Source organism: Xiphophorus hellerii, chromosome 6 (genome assembly GCF_003331165.1).
Source record: "Xiphophorus hellerii strain 12219 chromosome 6, Xiphophorus_hellerii-4.1, whole genome shotgun sequence".
NCBI lineage: Eukaryota > Metazoa > Chordata > Actinopteri > Cyprinodontiformes > Poeciliidae > Xiphophorus > Xiphophorus hellerii.
Genome location: NC_045677.1, coordinates 28,311,556 through 28,332,028, shown reverse-complemented (window position 1 = coordinate 28,332,028; position 20,473 = coordinate 28,311,556). Strand labels below are relative to the sequence as shown.

General features: G+C 39.6%; 2 protein-coding genes across 3 annotated transcripts in view; both read right to left on the bottom strand.

Annotated features, from left to right (window-relative positions):
* LOC116720930 (solute carrier organic anion transporter family member 5A1-like) overlaps positions 1-11,992 on the bottom strand; it is a 30,858-nt gene extending 18,866 nt beyond the window's left edge. The window contains exons 1-2 of one of the 2 annotated variants that reach the window (XM_032564425.1): positions 10,482-10,581; positions 9,426-9,547 (exon numbers count right to left, since the gene is read on the bottom strand). In XM_032564425.1, coding sequence (XP_032420316.1) covers positions 9,426-9,501 — 76 coding nt within the window. In that variant the 5' untranslated portion in view covers positions 9,502-9,547; positions 10,482-10,581. Of the gene's footprint in view, positions 1-9,425; positions 9,548-10,481 lie in introns of both variants that reach the window. The other variant, XM_032564423.1, reaches the window with a different exon arrangement.
* Positions 11,993-13,895: 1,903 nt separating this feature from the next.
* On the bottom strand, positions 13,896-15,697 carry LOC116720949 (tripartite motif-containing protein 16-like). Its single transcript, XM_032564473.1, has one exon. It carries the CDS (start codon positions 15,651-15,653, stop codon positions 13,986-13,988), a length of 1,668 nt encoding a protein of 555 aa, XP_032420364.1. The 5' UTR covers positions 15,654-15,697; the 3' UTR covers positions 13,896-13,985.
* Positions 15,698-20,473: the final 4,776 nt, after the last annotated feature.

Below are 20,473 nucleotides of genomic sequence, written 5' to 3'. Positions count from 1 at the left end.
TTAATGTGGGTTTGTTTAATACCTGCTTAAAGGTGCTTTTATTATAATAAATAAAATGAATCTATTTTAATTCACTGAATGTGACTTTATGTCATAAGACTCAGAAGGAATGACTGTCTTTTCTTTTTTAAGGAAAAATATATTTTTGGTTGTTCATAATTAAATATTTCAGATCATCAGAGAAGTTTTGAAAACAGACAAACAGAAACCGAGTAAAAACAAAAATCTATTTTTAGATGTATTTTAAAATGAAGGAAACAATCAAACTCCAAAACCTTCACCATGACGTTGGGCTGGTTTTCAGCAGAAACAAACCTTCATTTCTGACTCCATGGGGTTTTCTTCAGAAATGGTCACACCCCATCAGGGGCCAAAACTGCCACCTTCTCAGCTGCTGCGGCTCTTTCTCGCTGCTCTGAGCAAAAGCAACAAAACCCTTTGAAAAACCTGTTCCCCTCCTCGCCTGTGGGGGCGCTGCACCATGAACCATGAAGACTATTTAAGTATCTAAAATAATTAAACAAAACAACAAATAAAATTAATTATGAAGTCACTGTGAACAAAACTGTCCTATAAAAAAAGACTGAAGACTTGTGCCGTCCAGTTTTTGGTGAAAAGGGAGAGAAAATAGAAAAAATGATAAATCATTGAAATGGAAATTATTGGGTTTGTTTTAATTTAACGTGATTAATAGATTTATTGCTTATTGTAATAAATTTCGGCCACAAAATATTGTGATAAGTTAAGGTAAAAATCAGCAACATTAAGGACAGACATTTATCTTTTTGCACCTCAGCATTAATCTAAACGGCTGCGTTTGGATCTTCAACCATTTAAAACTTCCTTTCCAACAACATGCTGCGTTAGAGGATCCTTCACAGAATCTGCTGATCCTGGTTACTCGGCCCAATTAATCGGTGCATTCCTGTTCCCTAAAATGATTAAAGTCAGCCCTGCTGCTGCTGCTGCTGCTGCTGCTGCTGCTGCTGCTGCTGCTGCTGCTGCTGCTGCTGCTGCTGCTGCTGCTGCTGCATCATGAAGGCGCGGAGAGCCTCGATCCTCCAGCTGCGGCCGTACGGCCTGGATGAGCCCGAACCAGGGAATGCATGCAGCCTCAGCTGATCAGAAATGTAAAGCGTCACTTTAAACTGCTGCGTGTTTGTATGCAAAAGTCATTCAACAAGCTAAAAAGCTTGTAAGCTTTCAATCGGCTAATGTTTCCCTGGCTGTTTGCCTCTCCGCTCGGGTTTATTTATGACACGCAGCAGTTTTCCTGCACAACAGTCAGAGTAAACGCTGAGCGAGGAGCCATGCGGCTTTGTGAGACGGGCCGACCGGGTCGAGATGGAAACGGGGAGCAGACAATGAAACGCTGACACAGCAGTCTGCGTCCAACGTCACCAACCAACCAGTTCACAACTCCAGCATCAAAACCCATGAGGACTGTTGAGAAGAAACCTGATGTTTTTAACCGACCAGGACTTTCCTGACGAATTTCTTGTTGCCAGGGGCAACAGCTTAACAATTTGACTCAAAGTACAAAAGAAACCAGATCTGATATTTAAAACGGATCATTTCCTGAAGCAGCTCTGCTCTCCGATATGCATTTGGCTGTGAATCCACGCGGCCTGGTTTGGGTTTGGGTCGTTTCAGGCAGGTTTTACAGAGGTCGGGCCACTGAGGACAGAAAAAAGGAGTAAATTACCCCCCAAAAATGAAATTTTTAGATTAAACGCTGAAATTTCCTAAATTAATCTCAAATCTCTGAGTTTTTTCTCAAATATTTCCAACTTTTGAAACAGAGAAACTTCCCAGTTTTTTAACATTTCTAAAATTGATTTCTAAATCTTAGTTTTTCTTGCACATTTTCTACTTCTTGAAGTTTTTTCCTACAATATTTCTGAGATTAAAACTCAAACGTTCTGAGTTTTTGCCTGCAGTTTTTTTTTACTTTTGGAGCTCAGAAATGCTTTTTTATAGAAAATTTCTGAGATTACTCGCAAACTTTTTGCAGGAAATTCGAGCCATTTTCTCTCTACAATGACCCAAATATATAAACTACAATGCAATTCTTCCTCCTAGGACAGACCCTACACAGATTTCACTAGATTGAAAGTTCTAGAGAGGCAAGAAATAAAACAGGCTGATTATCTGAAGCCATTAGGAGCTCTGACTCTTTCTGCTGTCCATTTACACCGACTGATAAAACTGAAGCAATAACTGAAACTCTGCGTCCTGATGAAGCTGAAAACATGAAGACGATTCAGGGCAGGAGAACCGGAGCACAAACAGCTGTTTGAGAGAAAAATGTTTCATTTTCCCATGCAAGTCCTTCCAGACTGCAGGAACTTCATGGTTTATAAAAACATTGAAGGAATTTCCTTTACTTGCCAATTTATTACAACAGTTTGTGCTTCACTGTAATATAAACATTAAAATAAACATAAATAATTTAAATATACCAACAAGAACTCTGAAAAATATAATTTTGTCAGATTAGTTCTTAATTATTTGGGTCCGGTGTTCCAATGATGAAGGACTTCTTGGTTTAAGTGATGATTAACTGAGCATAAACGTTTCCATGTTGGCTGAAAACCATAATAACAGGGCAGAAGGGACCGCTGACCATTTATACATTAGAGTAACTTAACGTCCACCAGAGCAAGGAGGGGCTGGACATGAGGCTGAGTCACAAAGCTGCACTGTTAAAAAGTCATAATGCATATTCACAGAAAGTTTAGTGGAAGGAAAAAGCACCAGGGCTACACGCAGCATGAGAGGATTGTGAAGTAAAGTCTATTTATGAATTTTAGGTGAGCTCCATGGGACGTGGATTGTGGTCAGAACAGATTTAGAAGAATAAAATATAAATATTATTTATTGTCCCATAGTGGAGAACTTTCTGTGAAACGGCAGCAAAGCAACGACTCACACAAACAAATATAAAAAATACATAAAAACAGATTAAAGAATGAAAATACTGCACAGTACGGGCAAGATTTCAACATAAATACCAAATAAATAGTTCACTCCAGTACAGAGGAATGTTAATTAAAAGAAATTTATTTCTTAATTAAAAAAATAAATTTAATAAAATAAATAAAATAAAAAATGTTAAAAACAAATTCTCTTTTTAATAAAAAAAAAAGTGCATCTTTCTGGGCATTAAACTTGATTAGCTCAGAAACGCTTCAGCAGTCTGACTGGAATGTAATTTGATGAGTCCATAAATAATCTGATTTTTAAGGAGCTGTGACTGAAGCTGGTCGGCTGGACTGGAAGCGCTGCTGTTCAGCCGGTTGGTTGGGGTAAATAACTGTTGCATTGTGGGTCATTATGGAGCCTGGGGGTTCTGCCGTGTAACTGCCCCACATTTCGGCTACACAGATGACACAGTGGCCCAGTGTTGGGCAAACGACTCCCAGGGAAACCGTGAGAATCCACCATGAGGTCGGCTTCGTGAAAACTGAAAACTTAATCTGTCAAGTTCTGGAAACGCTGCCTAGAAAATCCAAACTAGAAGTCTGCAGCTCCGGATCTGCAAAGTTCTTTGGACTTTTCACAATTTAAATATCCAAAATAAATAAACAAAACAACAGAAACAACAAATAAAATGAATTGTGAAGTCTCGGAAACAAAACTGTCCTGATCAGACTGAAAACTTTTATCATCCAGTTTTTGGTTGAAAGAGAGAAAAACGATAAATCATGCAAATGGAAATTATTGAGCTCATTTTAATTAATTATGCACTTAATTTATTTATTGCTTATAGTGACAAGCTCAAAAACAAATGTTTATTTAGACTGTAAATGCTGCAGATCCTGATCCAGAAGGTTTTCTTGGCGTCTCTGTTTGACTGTCAGACGCTCAGGATACCGCCTGATAAAACCATCACTCTAGTTTATGCTCTGTTCTAGATGAACTAGCTCTTTGCTAATTGAATCTCCAGCGTTTCCATCACTGATGTATATTTGTACCAAATTACATCTGAATCAAAACTTTCCTTCTGCTTCATGCAGCAAAATATCAGTTTTACTTTTTTTACATTTGTTATTCTTTTTTGTCTTTTCTTGGACCGTTTAAAAAAAAATTACTTTTCTTGCACAGCTTTAAAATCAGAAATATTAGAATATTAAGAATCTGAAAAGTTTATGTTTTATGGATTCTGTTAAACATTATTATTGCATCTCATGGATGTTTAATGTATATTTTGTGATGATAATAAAAGTCCTTCACTAAGCAAAGTCAGAATCTCACAAAGTATATATTTTTTTTAATAATTCATGTATTCAGGGTAGAGTAAGTAACAAATGCATTGCATGTTTTGGGACTTGCAGAAATCACATTTATTTATTGATCCATCTTCCCCCATGATGGGTCATTCTGTAATAATTCCTTATTTATGGGATCTAACTGACAGAAGAACAACTTTCTGTGTCTTCTGACAAAGCTTCATCAAAGTCAAGTCAAAAACAAAAGCTGCTGTAATCTACTTTAAACCTAAATCTAATTAAACAGCAACATTGGATGATGTTCATTACTGAGTATTGTTGATGACAGCGCCGTACAGAGCAGCAGAACCTAGAAAACCCGGTTCTGCTCTGTTAACGCCAGTCAGGGCCGCTCCACGTCTACAGATTCATTTTTAAAGTATTCCTGCCTCCATGGCGGCCAAACAGAGCGTCTCTTATTGGGGTCACAAAGAAATATTGTCCTGAATTATTCTGGCGGACGTCTGCCGAGCCTTCAGGCACCGACGCGTATCGAGGTCGACACAAAGAAAAGCTCAAATCGGCCAAAATGAGAGGAAGATCAGTGACTTTGTCTTTTCTCATTTCACCTGAACTTCAGTTGAGATGCTGACGTGCAAAATGTTGACACAAAACTGTCGTATCTAATGATCTGTAAAGTCGTGGTTTCTTAAACTGTGGCAGTGGAAACAAGGAAAATATCTCTGGAGACACATTTTGATGAGATCTGCCAACGTCGGATGAGACGCAGTGAAATGTTTTTACTGCATTTTTACAGGAAGAGGAAAAAATTAGATCATTTTAGTTATTCAGGTTAAAGATCCGTCTCACCAGGAAGCACAATCAAAGATGCCATGTGTACATTTTCTTTTCACTGGAAAGCTTAGTGGAAGAAAACCTACTTGAACTTCCACTTTATAGTAAAAGGTTTTAAAATGTAGTAGCAGCAGGATAGAAGTTCAACAAGAAATCGTAACATTTTGGTAAAAACTGTAAATGTTTCGTAGAGCTGAAACATCGTCTTCAGGTGGTAAATTATTTGAATTTTTGTTCCAAGTTCCTGAAAAGTTTTTGAGCCAGACCTCTGAGGCCTCTGCTTCCTAACGTCTGGTCTAATCCTTTAAAAGTAGAACCGTTAGTGTTTGTAGAGCTCTAAAAGCTGATGCAAACGTACCAGCAGCTGGATTCTTTGTGTGAGTCGCCCAACATAAAACCCAGATCTGAAAATAAAAAGCCTCTTTGTGCTGCTGCTGGCCATGCTCCCAGGAGGCTCAACCATGTGGTTTAAGATTTACATGACTCTTTATTTAAAACTTTTGTCCCAGTCAGCATTTTCTGCAGAAAAAAAAAATCAGAACACACTTTGATTCAGAGTCGAAATATGTTTAAACGCAAGTCTGTGTCAGGAAATTTGTTCCTTGCTTCTACATTTAAAAGATTTAAAAAGGTAAAGCAGGTCAGTAAACTGTCTGTATGTGTAGCATTCCACAATATGGCTCCAGATTAAATAAATCCATAATCTGTCGTCACTTATCTCAAGCTCTGCAACTAATGTAATAACCCCAGAAGGATAAGTAGCATAAGAGGCCAATGAATGTACAGTCAGCTCTTTGTGTCGATTTCAGACACACTTCAGGTTTCCACTCATGCAATGCATCAGATATAAAACAATAACTCTGTAAAAGCTGCAAAGAGGTTCCACCATTTAAAACACATCCAGGAAATTCACAAAATGCATGAAAAACCAAAAGAGTGGCAGCAAAACCGAATTCCTGCTGACTGGAGAACCCAAGGCTCTAAATGAGCTGCTGTTGATATAACCTGATCAAATATCTGCTTAAACATAGTGCAGTCTAAAAAATGTTATTTATTAAGAAAATTAGATATGTACAAGACAAGGCACTTAGGACTTAACCACTGATCCTTGCTAAATCTGCACAGTTACAAATTCAGAGGTGAAACGTAATAAATAACGACATATTAAAAAAGCCCAAATCGTCCTATTAGTGAAGTAAAACCTTTAAAAAAGCTTCTATGAAATGGGAATAAACTGAGAAATATGCTAAAGAGTTTATTCTGTGTCTCCTTTTGAATTAAAATTTAACTCTGAAAATTTTACTTCATCGGCTTTTTCTAGCAGATTATTTAAAAATAGCAAATAATCGGCCCAATCAATCAGTCAACCAATTAATGTGGCAGTAATCTGGAGGTTATCTACTGAGGAAAATGCATTCATAATTAAACTTTGGGTTAAATACTGATTTCATAATATGAAAAGCTACAGAACTTGCTTCCTGTTCGGATGTGAAATGAAAAACTAAAAGCTGATTTTCAGCTCCGTTCCAGGTACAGGAGAAGCTGTCAGCAGCCGTTAGCCTAACCGACGCGTTTCTGGAGCCAAACTGTCTGCAGCAGCTCTCTGCGACGTCCAGCAGCCGCCGATTGTCAAATGGAGACAAAAACTCTGGCATTCACCGGCCACAAAAGCAGCTGAACGGAAACGGGCCGAGTGGATCAAGGAAGACAAAAACATTCTGGGAGCCGGCCAACATGGCGGGTAGAGCGACTCTCCTCTCTGTCTGCACAAGTTTAAAGACTAATACATAATTTCATTTTCAAATAATGTCAGATCCGCTCTCCTCTAGAACTTCTCAGAAAGTGTTTTGAGATTTACTAGCAGAGTTTACCATCTAAACCAGCCAGACACTTTCCAACAGCCTCACTTTTCATGCATATCTGTTATTTTTCTTTAAATTACAACATTTTGGACTTAAAACCCTGCAAATTTCAGAACAAATAGTTATGATGATAACCAGAACTTGTCAAAACTGCTGCAGAAAATTTAGTAACAAAATGTTGGTGCTTCAGTTTTTAGATGTAAAACATGAAGCAGCAGGTAAAATAAGTATTGAACACATCATCATTTTTAGAGTAAACATATTTCAAAAGGTGTTATTGACATGACATGTTGGTAATAACCCAAGAAAGAAACCAAATCAGTTCAATAATTTGTCATTTTCACATAACTTAACCCGTTGAAACCTGATAACATGAAACAATTATCAGAATATTCAGATTTTTCTTTTAAATTAAGTATTGAATGTGTTTCATTATACAAAATAAATAATTTTTGACTCAAATTGTTTTCTAAATTTGTTTCTATTATAATTAATACATCAGACTTTCAGACTACATCTGACTACTTATATTTATTTAACAACCTTTACCAAAAAAATCTGTTTTGCGATAATAAAAAGGAAAATACTTTATTAGAGATATAATATATCCAAAATGATACATTTGGCATTAAAGGGTTAATTTCTGAATGCATTTGTTTTGGTTACTTTCTATATATCGATTACTTGGGTTTTTACCAACTTTTGGTGAAAATTTCACGTCAATATCACCTTTAGAAATAAGTAAACTATGAAAACTTGCGATGCGTTCAGTTCTTACTTTCCGTGCTGCGTTCCCTGACGTTTAAAGCGGATGCACAGGATTTTTTTTTCTGCTGTTCTGGGCTGACACAGTTTCTGGGGTCTTAATGAAATGCCTGTTCTGTGACACATTTTGCTTGAAATACAACAGGATTACAGCGCAGCACCTCCCTGCTAAGCCCGTTCTGCTGCTGCCATATTAAAACAATCAGCTCCTCTTTACAGCCTACATTCAGATTAATGTTGAATAATAGTAAAAATTAAAAACAAATAATCTCTACAGTGTAAATCTGGACAGTTATTATCAGCAGCCAGAGCTCGAAACACCCGACATGCTGCTCTGAAAAGCTTTTTCATTTTTTTACATACTAAACTAAATGCACCGCTGATAAAAACACAAAAGCATCATTAATACACCAAAGTTTTTTTTACTTTTAGTTAATTTTTCTTCAATATTTAGACAGAAACAGAGAAAAAGGTCTGAAAGTACAAACACGTTCCATTTCCAGACTGTATCTTTTTACAGAATCAGTAAAAGCTCAGGTCCAGTTCCCGACCCTGACAGGCCGATATGAACAGAACCACCAAGTTTTCAAAGCGCTGCTTCTGTTTACAACAATGCTTTTAAAAACGTTGGGGTTTCTGAAGGTAAAATTATAAGAAAGATTCATCTGAAAAAACCAGCATTGTTTAAGTGATTAGAAAATGATGTAGAAGCTGCACTTCCTGTCTGTTCTCGATAAATAAAATATTCTTGATTTTTGGAGATCGGTCAATACTTGTTTGTAAAGCCGATCTTATTTACCTCAGCGAAGGTTTAAAACTCAACACCGTCCTCTATTGATCGGCTCAGAGAGAAGTTTGACTGAAAGATCAGAATCAGAATTCATTTTATTGTCGATGTGCACAAAAGAAAGAACAACAAAATTTAAAAATGAAAGCAAGCCGAATATTTAATAAAATAATAATAAGTTAGTAAATATTAAAATATAGCAAAAACACACAAAACAACTGGGATGTTAAGGAAAAAATAAATAAGCAAAGGTTTATTTATTTATTATATCAGGTCATGTCTGAACATTTGCAGCTAACATTAGTCACCCTGCTGTTGATATAGCAACTTTCTTTATTTAGCACAATTTCAGATGAAACAAGTCTGAAGTTAGAATCAGCAGGTCAGGTTTAAAACTGCAATAGTCTGTTCACAGTTCATAACGTGATTTACTGTTTCTACTTTCCCTCTATTTGAGAATCGAAGAGGATTGTAGACGCCTAGAAATGCTTCTGAAGTCACAGAAAGTTAGATTCTGCGGTTTGATAATCTCTTAAGAACAAACTTGGCTTTACATTTGCATTTCCTCATTCGCATACGTTTACGCATTATATCTACTTCAGGTCAGGATTAAATAAATTCGACCATTCCTGCGGACTTTACTCAGCCTTGTTACTATTCTGGTCATTTCCAAAAGAACATGTAGTTCCAGCTGAGTCCAACCCTCTGATGGGATTTCAGATGTTTGCCCCCGACTACAGGAGAAGCACAGCAGACCTCCCTGTTCGCTCCACCTCCCTCGGCCTCCTTCATGAACCCTGCTCCCATTAGCTGGTTTAATTACCGCAGAGTTTGTTTGAGGCTACTGGGGCGAGAATTTCTGGGGTAGAATGTGAATGTGCTTACAGTAGCTGCAGAACTTTGTGGAGCAAATTTTAGAGGAAACAAAGAGCTTTCTAAAACCACCTGAAATCAGAGCTGGACCCTGCTGCAGAAAATAGGAGTAAATCCCTGCAGATAGGATGCAGAAAATCAACGTCATCGTTCAAAACTTCTCCTTCTGTTCGCTGATTGGCCCGGGATAAAATCTACCAGAGGCACCAAAGTCAATGGGAGAAAGCGAATTGACTTGGGCTTAAAATAAAATAATAATATTAAATAATCTCGTCCGCACCTGATCGGTTTAAGAAAAGTGTTCATCCACACCAACCTGCTGAATGACGCTACTGAGCGTTGTTTTAAACATGCCAAACCTACAGGGGGCAGTGTAGCACCAAGCTAAAACCTGTCAGCCAATCACAATGCTTCAAAAGAACCACGACTTCCTGTTAGGAATTAAACATGGCGCCAGGAGATTCATTTGTGTGAACAGACAGTGAGGTTGAACTACTTTTAAATACTGTGGGAGATTATAATAAGATATAAGTCAATGTCGACTGGGAATCATGTTAAAGTAAGTAAGCTGAGACTGAACGGCATTGTGCCTCCATATTGGGGAGGGATAGCTGGTGTAAAACCTCCAATGAAACTCCACATATTGGAGCAGTTGGGCTTCTAAATAAAACAAGTAAAACGCATTAAGATCAGCGCCTCTTCGTGCAGAGGGTCTGGACTCTAAGCTGTTGAGAAACCCGGGCTGTGGTGCAGTTTTAAATCCCGTGGCCTTTGTAAATGCGCCATTTCGTAGCAATGAAGGTTACCGGAAGTTGACTCTGCAGTAAGCAACCATTCTACTCTGCTAGAGAAGGGCCGATCCGAAGGATGCAGGTGTTAAATGTTAATTCAATGTTTGGAAGCTTCGTTACGTCCTCCGCTGCCATTGCTAAAGCTACAATTTTAAAACAGCAGCAAATTGACGTCATCATTCCGAGCTTCTCCTTTTGATGCTGATTGGCCCGGTGAAAAATCCGACCAGAGACAATTCGAGTAAAGGGGAGAAAAGCCAGACTGTTCTGGAAGCAGGAATTTTGTTTTGAGCGGAGTTGCGAAGGAAGGCAACGGCCAGGCGATAAGCAACCTTACCCAGGTAGAGCGACGCGTTCTCCTTCTTCACGTTGTCGTCCAGGTACGTGGGACCCAGCGTGTAGATGGGCGTGGACCCCATCCCCACCAGGATCTGCGCGATGACGAACAGCGCCACATACAGGCGGTGCTCGTTTCCGTCCTGGTCCCTAGGACAGGAAGTGATGTCAACCCGGTCCCTGCCGCTGGCGTTGCTGTTCATGCACAGCCCCTCGTTGGCCGAGGAAGAGTTCAGCTCCTGGATCTGGTAGGCCGGGGAGATGAAATGAGGTAAGGAGAAGAGAGCGGCGCCCACGGCGATGAAGATCCCGCCAACCGCCAACCAGCGTGGCCTTTGACCCCGACCGCCAAAGTAGCTGATGAAGACCACAACCACGAGGCTCCCAATGTCGAAGCAGCTGACCAGGAGGCCCGACTCCGAGCTGCGGAGGCTGTAGCGCTTCTCGATGGTGGTGATGACGCTGCTGAGGTAGCCGGACACCATGAGCGACTGGATGAAGGTCAGGTAGCACATGCAGAACAGGAAGCAGCGCGAGTCCTGCAGGATGAGCCGCAGGTACTTCCTGCTCGGCAGGCGGATCTGAGCCAGTCTGGACTTACTCCTCCGGACCTCCGGGTTGTCCAGGTAGGAGCTCGGCCTGTTCAGAGCCGACTTCCCGGGCTTTGGCAGGTAGGTGCTTCTGGTTGGGGACTCGGCCTGGAAAGACTCGGTCCGGGCCGGCAGCTGGATGAACTCGGAGCTCTCCTCGGCTGCTATGGACAAGCGGGTCGAGCTGTCCAGTAAGGTTTTCTCCTGGGGAGCTGCTTCGTTTAAGACGGGCAGACTTTTGGATTTGAGGTTGGCGGCCGGTTCCTCGTCCTCCTTCCTGAGAGACTCCGCTTCCTCGTGTTCGGCCATCGCTTCTACAACCCAAAACTCACAGTCCGAGACCACAGCTGCCCGTCATGTTTAGAAGAGGAAGCTTGCAGCTTATCTGCAGTGCAGACGCACCAGCCTGGGGTGGCTTTTGTTTATCTGCTCATGCACACTTGCCTTGTGTCTGGCTGGATCTGATCCGGAGGTGGAGACCACTCAGGCCTCCCTACTTCCACCCCCAACCTCCCCTGAGCCTCAGCGGGGACTCTGCTGCTGCTGCTCCGACCAGGACCCGGCCAGCATCCCCGGCGCTCCAGCTCCGTCACAATGTCACCTCCATCAGCCCCGTCCAAGTCCTCCCCGAGTCAAGGGCAACCCCGCAGAGGCGGTCACTCGCGGCACATCGGTCTTCCTGCGCTCCTCCGCAGACGGAGGGATGAGGCGCTGTCGGCGGCTGGAGGAGGAGGAGAGGGTCGGTGTGGGGGAACCGGAGAGGACGGAGCAGGACTGCAGCGATCCGCAGTGCTCCGCTCAGCTGCTCGGTTTTCAAAAACAAGTGAGGCAAGTTAAAGCTCCGACACCCGGGAGTACAGTATCAGCCCTTCGAAATAAAAGCAGAAAGCTTTGGACAGGATCCTCTGTTTCATTTTATTCTCCTCTTTCTTCTTTCATCTGTCTTCAGTTAAATTAAAACAAAATCTATTTAACCCCAGAGGGACGATTACGTCATAATACACGCACAATAAGGTTAAATACACAATATTCTTTCTCTCCATCCCCTCTTTTCCTCTTTTTCATCTTTGTTGGTTTTTACTTTCCTCTTTCTATGCTACTTCCTACAATCATTTATACTTTTTTAAGAAAATAATTTATAATATTTTTATTTATATGTGAATAAAGCAGAATGTATAATGTGAGAAATTACTGTGCACCTTTTAATAAAAAAGTAAATAAGTGAAGCTGAAAGTACAATTGGATAGCTTTAAAATAGATATAGAAATGCATCTATTTATAAATAATAAATTAGCAGATTATATAAATAAAGCACTAATCTATTATGGGAAAAATATTTTATACCTATTAAAATAAATAAATACATTTATTTATATTTAAGTAAATAAAGAACAATGTAACAAGAACGACTTAATCAAGCATTTTATTTTGAAAGTTAATCCACAGCGAGCCTTCAGCGTCAAAACATTGAGTCCTGCCTCTAAAACGACGGGATGTAATTTAGACGTTTATTTAAAATTTAAATAATAATCAAACAAAATGTCTACTGGTGAAATCATTAAAAAGAATCGTTAGAATAAAAAATATCTCCTTTTAAATATTTCTCTTGAAGGTTATCAAGTTTCTGTATGACAGAGAAAAACGAAACACCGAATATTTTTCTTCAAAATAAAAGCAGGTTGACTAGTAATCCTGAAGTTTATATTTTCCACTCAAACCATACCTTAATAAAAATCATTATTGTGTATAATTACAAAATATTTAAATCACAAAAAAGTACTAAAACTTTGCCAATTCTTAAAAAAGCATTATTAAGCATTAATGTGACTATTAATAAAAAGAAGAAAAGTATGTAAATAATGTGATTAATTATAACGAAAAACTAATTTCAACATGTTTTAGATTAGTAAAGTAAAACACCTTTCACACTTTTTATATGGTGCATGTTTGTTTCTACAATACAGATTAAAATTTTCATTTGTAGCTGAAGAAACGCAAATCCAAACTGATCCCACTGCAAACATAAAGTAAATTAATAAAAACTGAATTCATTTATTTGTAAAATCATCACAAGAACAAAAAAATAATTTGGAGTTTTAAACATAATTTCTTTTGCATTTCAAAGGTTGCAAAAAGAATTTCAAAAATACAATTTTCTGTAAAACTAAGTAAAAGTGACCAAAATGTAAAAATAAAAAATGTGTTTTATCAATATGTGGAAAAGAAAGTTTTGTTTTTACTAAGAGGAAATGAGCATTAATGTTACAAAAAGATTATAAACACATTTTACAATAAGCAAAGACAAGACAGTGACCTCTAGTGGCCAATAGTGTGAACTGACAGCAAATCTTTCAATAAATCCCAGAGTAATAAAACTTTATATATTCCACTCTTTCTAAATTCATAAGAAAACCTAATTAAATCATTATTTATTGGCCATCAGCTTCCTAATTATGCTTAATGATCAAGCAGCGCTTCCTGTGGATCTATGAAATGTGATCCCAGCCTGCAGCGGCTGAGTGAATCTGGTCTGGACTGTAGGAGAATCAGAGACGCTGTAGGACAGAATACCTGCTCTGTGGTCCAGAGAGCAGAGGTTTTGTGCAACATGGTATTTCTCACTGCACTGACAGACGGCTTTATAAAATCAAATGAAAAGGAAATGTGTTTGCACTTCAGACAAAAGCAACTCACAATTTATTGTAATAATGAAGAGAAAACTTTCTGCATTTCATTAAAACAACTCAAGTTGTCTTAATGAAGAAAGCTAAACTGCTATATATGTATATATATATATATATATATATATATATATATATAGAGAGAGAGAGAGAGAGAGAGAGAGAACAACAAAGGTAAAAAAAATCTGTTGTAGAAATAAAAATCTGAATCGAACTCACTGAACTGGATTCCATCTATTTGGGTTTACAGAACTTTGCAGAACTTTCTTTACCAACTAAAACTCCAGCATGTAGCGGCTCAGTGAATCTGGTCTGGACTCTGTGGATCAGAGTCATGGATTCAGAGACGCTGTAGAAGGACAGAATACCTGCTCTGTGATCCAGGTACACTCCCACTCTGGAGGAAACTGGACCTGAGATGGAGGTCCAGATGTCGTCGTGACCAAATATGGAACTGTTACAATGTAAAGCCCAAGATTTGTCATTGCGTCCAAATATACATTCATTCCCACCTCCTGATCTGCTGATATTCTTGTATGCGACTGATACGCGTATGTTCCCTCTCCACTCCACCTCCCAGTAACAATGTCCAGTTAAACTCTCTTTACTCAGAACCTGCCAGTAATTAGTGAATCTGTCTGGATGACTTGAATAAGACTGATGTTGATCCACCCAAGTCACCTTCCTGTTCCCCTCTGATAGAACCAGCTTTGTGTGAGTTGTGTTTGGATCCAGAGTGATTTTACATGAATATTTTAAGAATCCAGCCCTTGTCGTTGGTTCTGGTCCTGATTCTGGTTCTGACAGTAGAACACCCACCTCAGTGACCATCAGTGAGATGTTTGTCCATGAGTCTCTCAGGACGTCCTGTAGTTTCTCTCTGAGCTCTGACACAGCTGCTGCCACGTCCTCAAAGTGTCTCAGAGGACGGATGTTGATGCTGGATGAGTGTGTAGACTCACTGAGTGCTGGCAGTGAGGGGTAGTTGAGGAGAAACTGGTTGTGATCCTCTGTGTGTGAGAGCTGCTCCAGCTCAGCGTCTTTCCTCTTCAGCTCAGTGATCTCCTGCTCCAGCTTCTCCTGAACATCTTTGACTCGACTCACTTCAGTTTCCTGCTGGGATCTGATCTGCTGCTTCACATCAGAGCTTCTTTTCTGGAGGAGACGGATCAGCTCAGTGAAGATCTTCTCACTGTCCTCCACTGTTTTATCAGCAGAGTGATTGATGGCCTCCACCTCCTGTTGAAGCAGCTTCACATCTTTCTCTCTGTCCTGGATTCTCTGCTGGATGTTTCCTCGTCTCTCCTCCAGCTCTCTCTGCCTCTCAGTCCTTTCTGCTGCAACTGACACTGTGTCATGACCTTTATGTTCATCCACAGAGCAGAGATAACAGATACATTTCTTATCCTTGCGGCAGAACATCTTCATCACCTCATCATGCTTAGAGCAGATGTTCTCCTGGAGGTTCTTGGACGGCTCCACCAGCTTGTGTTTCTTTAAAGGAGCCACATCATAATGAGGCTGAAGGTGTTTCTCACAGTAAGAGGCCAGACAGACTAAACAGGACTTGATGGCTTTCAGTTTTCTTCCAGTACAGAAATCACAGGCCACATCGTCAGGTCCAGCATAGCAGTGATCAGCAGGAGCAGCTTGGAGTCCAGTCTTCTTCAGCTGCTCCACTAAAGCTGCTAGCATGGTGTTTTTCTTTAAAACAGGCCTCGGTGTGAATCTCTCTCTGCATTGAGGACAGTGATAGTTCTTCTTCTGCTCACCTTCATCCCAGAAGCTGTTAATACAGTTCATACAGTAGCTGTGTCCGCAGGGAATCGTCACCGGATCCTTCAGTAGATCCAGGCAGATCGAACAGGAGAGAGTTTCTTGGTCCGGCTGATTCTGGTCCATTTCTGCTCTCAGTCACAGCGACTGTGTGAGTTTCACTTCCTGAAAACAGAAACTGGGTTGAGCTCTGATCTATGAATGACGTGTCAGGGCAGAGAGGCTGCAGCCAATCAGCTTTCACCGTCAGCAGATGTTTTTTCCTCCCAGCTTCAAGGTTTGTTTAAGAGGAGGAAGAAGGAATATCAACTTGTTATAGCCTGTAGAATCAACAGCAGGGCTTTAAGTCTGACCTTTGTCTCCTCATTTACAATAGTTTAAATATTTACTGAGTCATATAAATTCTTGGTTCCTTATTTTGAGGATTTTTAAAACAATATGTTTAGCTCACGTTGACGTTTCCCAATACATTCTTGTCAGACTTTACTATGATTAAATGTAAGGAGAATGTGGTCTTTATAACTGAAAGGGAAATCAAATATTTTATCTTCTCCAGAATTACATAAGACACTCCTGATAAACTTCAATTTTTGTCTTGACCTTCTGCAGACCTGTGAAATTAGATTTGTCCAGTGTTGCAACATAAATTTAGCTGCTGGTTTATTTTCCTCGAGACCTTTTTAATGTAGCTGCTTGTAGATCTGCAGTGTTGTGCAGATGAACACATCCATTCGTTCAGTTCACAATTTCTGAGAATTTAAAACTGATTGGTGGTGTTTTTAAAAGATGTGACATCAAGGGAACACATCTGATCTTGATGTCACCCAGCGATGCTCTATTGGGATTCAGAGACACATTTACACATTGATTTAAGGACAAACTTTATTTATTTCACACAGAAAGAGTCTTGATTTAAACAGCAAGTTTTGCTCAATGTATGCAGTGAGTCTCTCTTGAGGATCCATATCTGTGTTTTAGGTATATGTGTCTTCCCTCACTTTGATATTTGGCTATTTCACTTTTGGTTTTGCTACATGAAATTGCACTACAAGGTGAAATTTCCAGAGTTACATTGATGCATTTTGCTGCTTATTTTTATTTATTTCCTGCATGTAACGAACTGGGGGAATACCAGATTTATTTACGTAGCTGAAAGTTTTGGCAGCTAATGTGTTTTAGGTAAGAGGAGCACAGGAGGTAAGGATTCATCTGGCAAAGAAATAAAAACTGTCTGTTATTATGCAATAGCCAGCCCCGCCCACTGCTCACAACTCTCCTGGGCTGACTACTGACCAGTTCTCCGTCTAACAGGTCCGGAAAATCTCTGAGCCCTGGGTATTACCCTGAACGAGGTCTATAAGAGATAATCTATTCAAACTGGTGGCTAAAGCGATTCGTCTAGCTCTAACTACCTTCGATCCAGAAGCTACGACCCTTTACAGTTAAGAAACAATCAGCTGAGTAGCCCTCGCAGCTGCATAATTCCAATAACCACTTCTGTTAACGGTAGCTCGCCTTCTGAAAATATAACTCGCACTTGGAACCGGCTAGATTAATTTTAGTGACTTGGATATAAGTCCCAGGGTCATTATTTATCCTCACCAAAGGAAATTATGAAGCCTCCTATTTACTAGAATCATGCACATTGGTTTTACCACAATTAAAGGAACTGAAAATTAGTTAAATGACTCAAATAATCCCAATGTCCACCAACCTCATTAGAATTTTATAGTATAAATTTATTAAGCAAGCTTAAGCAGGGATAAGTGACATACAAATCAATAATCAATTGTATATAATTCAAGAGCAGTATAATAAAATCAACATGTATAACCATACTATCCTGACTCTTATCCCTAACCTATGTCGCAAGTCCTAAGATGAACTTTTTGGGAGCAGATTCAACTCACACCCAGGTGATGGTGGATCTTTGGCAACAGTGACGTCCAGAATCCTTGGTCAGAGTCTCTTGTCCTTGTGTGGAAAAATCCTCCTCAGAATAGACGCAAGCAGAACGAGTCCAAATCCTTTGAAAAACCCAGCTCTTTCTCCCTCAGGGATCTTGGTCTTTTCTCCAAGTCTGTTGCAGAGTTTGAGATCGTTGGGTTGAGGCAGGGCCGACGGTCGAATCAGGAACCAGGGCTGGGGCGGTAGGATCTTGTCCCTTCTTGGCGGCGCGGAGTCTCGATTTCCCCGTGGCTCCGAAGTGCGGTCCGCTGCTGTTCCTCAATCTGCTTCTCCGTGTTGACTCGTCTCCAACGCCGCGGACTAAGAACGGTTGCTTCCTCTTTTCAGGCTTCTTTTATACTTTTTACTCCCATATATGTGTATTGGGAGCTTGGTCTTACTATTTTTTTTTTTTTTTCTGAACTTCTGCTTTTTACATGGAAAGCCCCGACGGTCCCCACCCTGTTTGCTGAGTCTTGTGGAAAGTCCCCTCTTTCCCCCACTTGCGACATCTCCTGCCAGCAGGACTGCACCCATCCTGCTGACTTAACCTTATTCTCCTCTCTTTTCTATAACTCACTATTTTCTCTCATTACAACCATTAAACACATTCGACACATTAAACATTTGAATTGATTTCAAATCATCACAACTTTGATATGCATTAAGACTTAACCATATCTCTTACTCATTATAAATCATATCTCTTACTTATTATAAATCATCAACCATTGTTGTTACTGTTACAGATCATTGTGCAGGAATACATTTCAGAAAGTTATTCAGTGATTACTTATACTCATATTACCAATTGTATTCATACATATTCAACTTAATTGTTATTTTAATCATCTCACAAGATTGCTTTTTCAGGCCTTTATGCACCTTTTCTGCGAGAACCTGGAAAGATCTCACAACCCCATGCCATTTTTCTTGACAAAACACTTTGTGAATTTTCACTGAATATGACTGATTGACCTACAGAAACTCGTAGACGGCTAAAAACTTTTACGTTCAAATTTTTCTTTCACATTTTTGCTAAATAAACACCAACAAAATCTCAGCATGACACAATGTCACCACTAGATGTCGCCATTTCCAGTAGATCATCAATAACCTGTAATCCTCCTAACATTGAGTCATTGTTCCAACTTGTGTATTAATATTTCCAGGCTGATCATATTTCTTTACGCTCTTCTGTTTGGTTTATGCATAAATCCCTGGATTTTTATGTTGGCTCATCTGATGTAAACATGATTAAAAGTGACAGCCGGACGCCCGGTTCACAGTGACCCGATGGTGGATTGCTCCACACAGTGAGCCCCGCTGGGAGGTGAGATTTGATCTGCCGGTCTGTCATGGAGGAAACCAACAATAAATACTTAATCAGCCATTCGGTTCGCCTTTCAGAAACTCATGAAATCTAATCAACTTAATCACGGTGTCACTTTCTCACGGCGTAATTAAACTCAACGCCTGTTCAGTGAAGGGTGGCTGACTTTAGGGCTCCAGCCTCAAACACAAAAAGACACAATGCAACTGGCATGCAGAGTCTGGTGGAAATGTTTAAGTGTTTAAACAGAAAAAACTGGAATTTCTTTAATATCCAACCCAATGAGCCCAAAACGTCTCAAAAGGTTAACATTAAATGCATGACAGACAGTTAGAAACAAACCAAAAGGAAATTAAGGCAAAGCCTAAAATACAGAGTTGATGCTCAGTGAGAGCAGAAAACTTATTTGATTGTTTTTTTAACACATTAAAACCAATAAAACCAAAAACTGGGGAAAATACAGAGAGACAGATTTGGAGCTGATAAGTTAATTTGTGATCTTGACTAGAATAAGAAAGATCAAAGCGCTTTGCAAGATAAAAACATGATAACCAATTATGAAACAAGACACAAACATGACATTTTGTCAAATGTCATCAAAATATACATCAAATATATTAATAAATGTTCTTGTTATCATTTAAAGACAACGTTAACAAAAATTCTTGATTTAAATCTAAACAAATCATCCATAAATCAAAATCAGGTTCTGATTGAAGGGTTTTTAAGTATGAAAAACACTTTAAAGTTATTTAAGTCTAAGGGTTTTTAATTACTTTTAAGTCTAAAAACTTTTAAGTTGAGGGATTTTAACCTTGATTTAAAGGAACTCAGCGTTTCATCAGTTTTGCAGTTTTTTTTAAGTTTGTTCCAAATGCTGGATGCTGCTTCTCCATGTTTGGTTTTATAAGGTAAAGCTGTGTATCATCTGCATAGTTTAAGTGATTTCTTAAATCTGAATGAAACCAAGAGAATAAATAAACACACACATCCTTCCCCATTTCCCTATGGAATAAAACATTTTAAATGATGATAGAATCACTTCAAATTCTTCTAAATGTATTTGAAAAACAAAAATCTGGACAGAAACTCAAAGCAAACAGTGAGAAACTTGGGATCAGTTCATGCTCTCATGCAGCCAGTTGCAGCCAAACCTGCTTGACAAAGCGGCAGGAAGTTCGCCTGAAGGCTGCAGAAGGTTCTTACAGCGGCGCTCCGTAATGTCTGGCCTGAGGAGAACATCGAAGAGCGATTTGATGGGACGCTGAGCTCATTTCATACAACACCTCATTCCCTGTGCCCTGCGGGGTTTTAGCCACAGGCTGAACAATCTGTGAAATCTGTGTTTCCCATCAGATGCAGTAATAACCTCTGTGTTGTGTCTGCGTGATCTTATCTACTTTATCTGAGTTTGAATGTCAGGAAGCGGCAGGAGGAGATACAGCGCATATTGTTTTTTTTACCACATTACATGAAATGGTTGCACACCGTGGAAACGTCCAGGTGCTTCATATGTGAGAACATCTGACTTTATCGCCAGCTTCCTCTGATTCCCCCGGCGTCGCATCGGGAGAGTCTGCTGCAAGATTTTCCTGCATGTTTCACAGCCGAGTTAATAACTCAGAACGACCCTGGCCTCATTTACGCTTTAATGTCCAGCCATGGC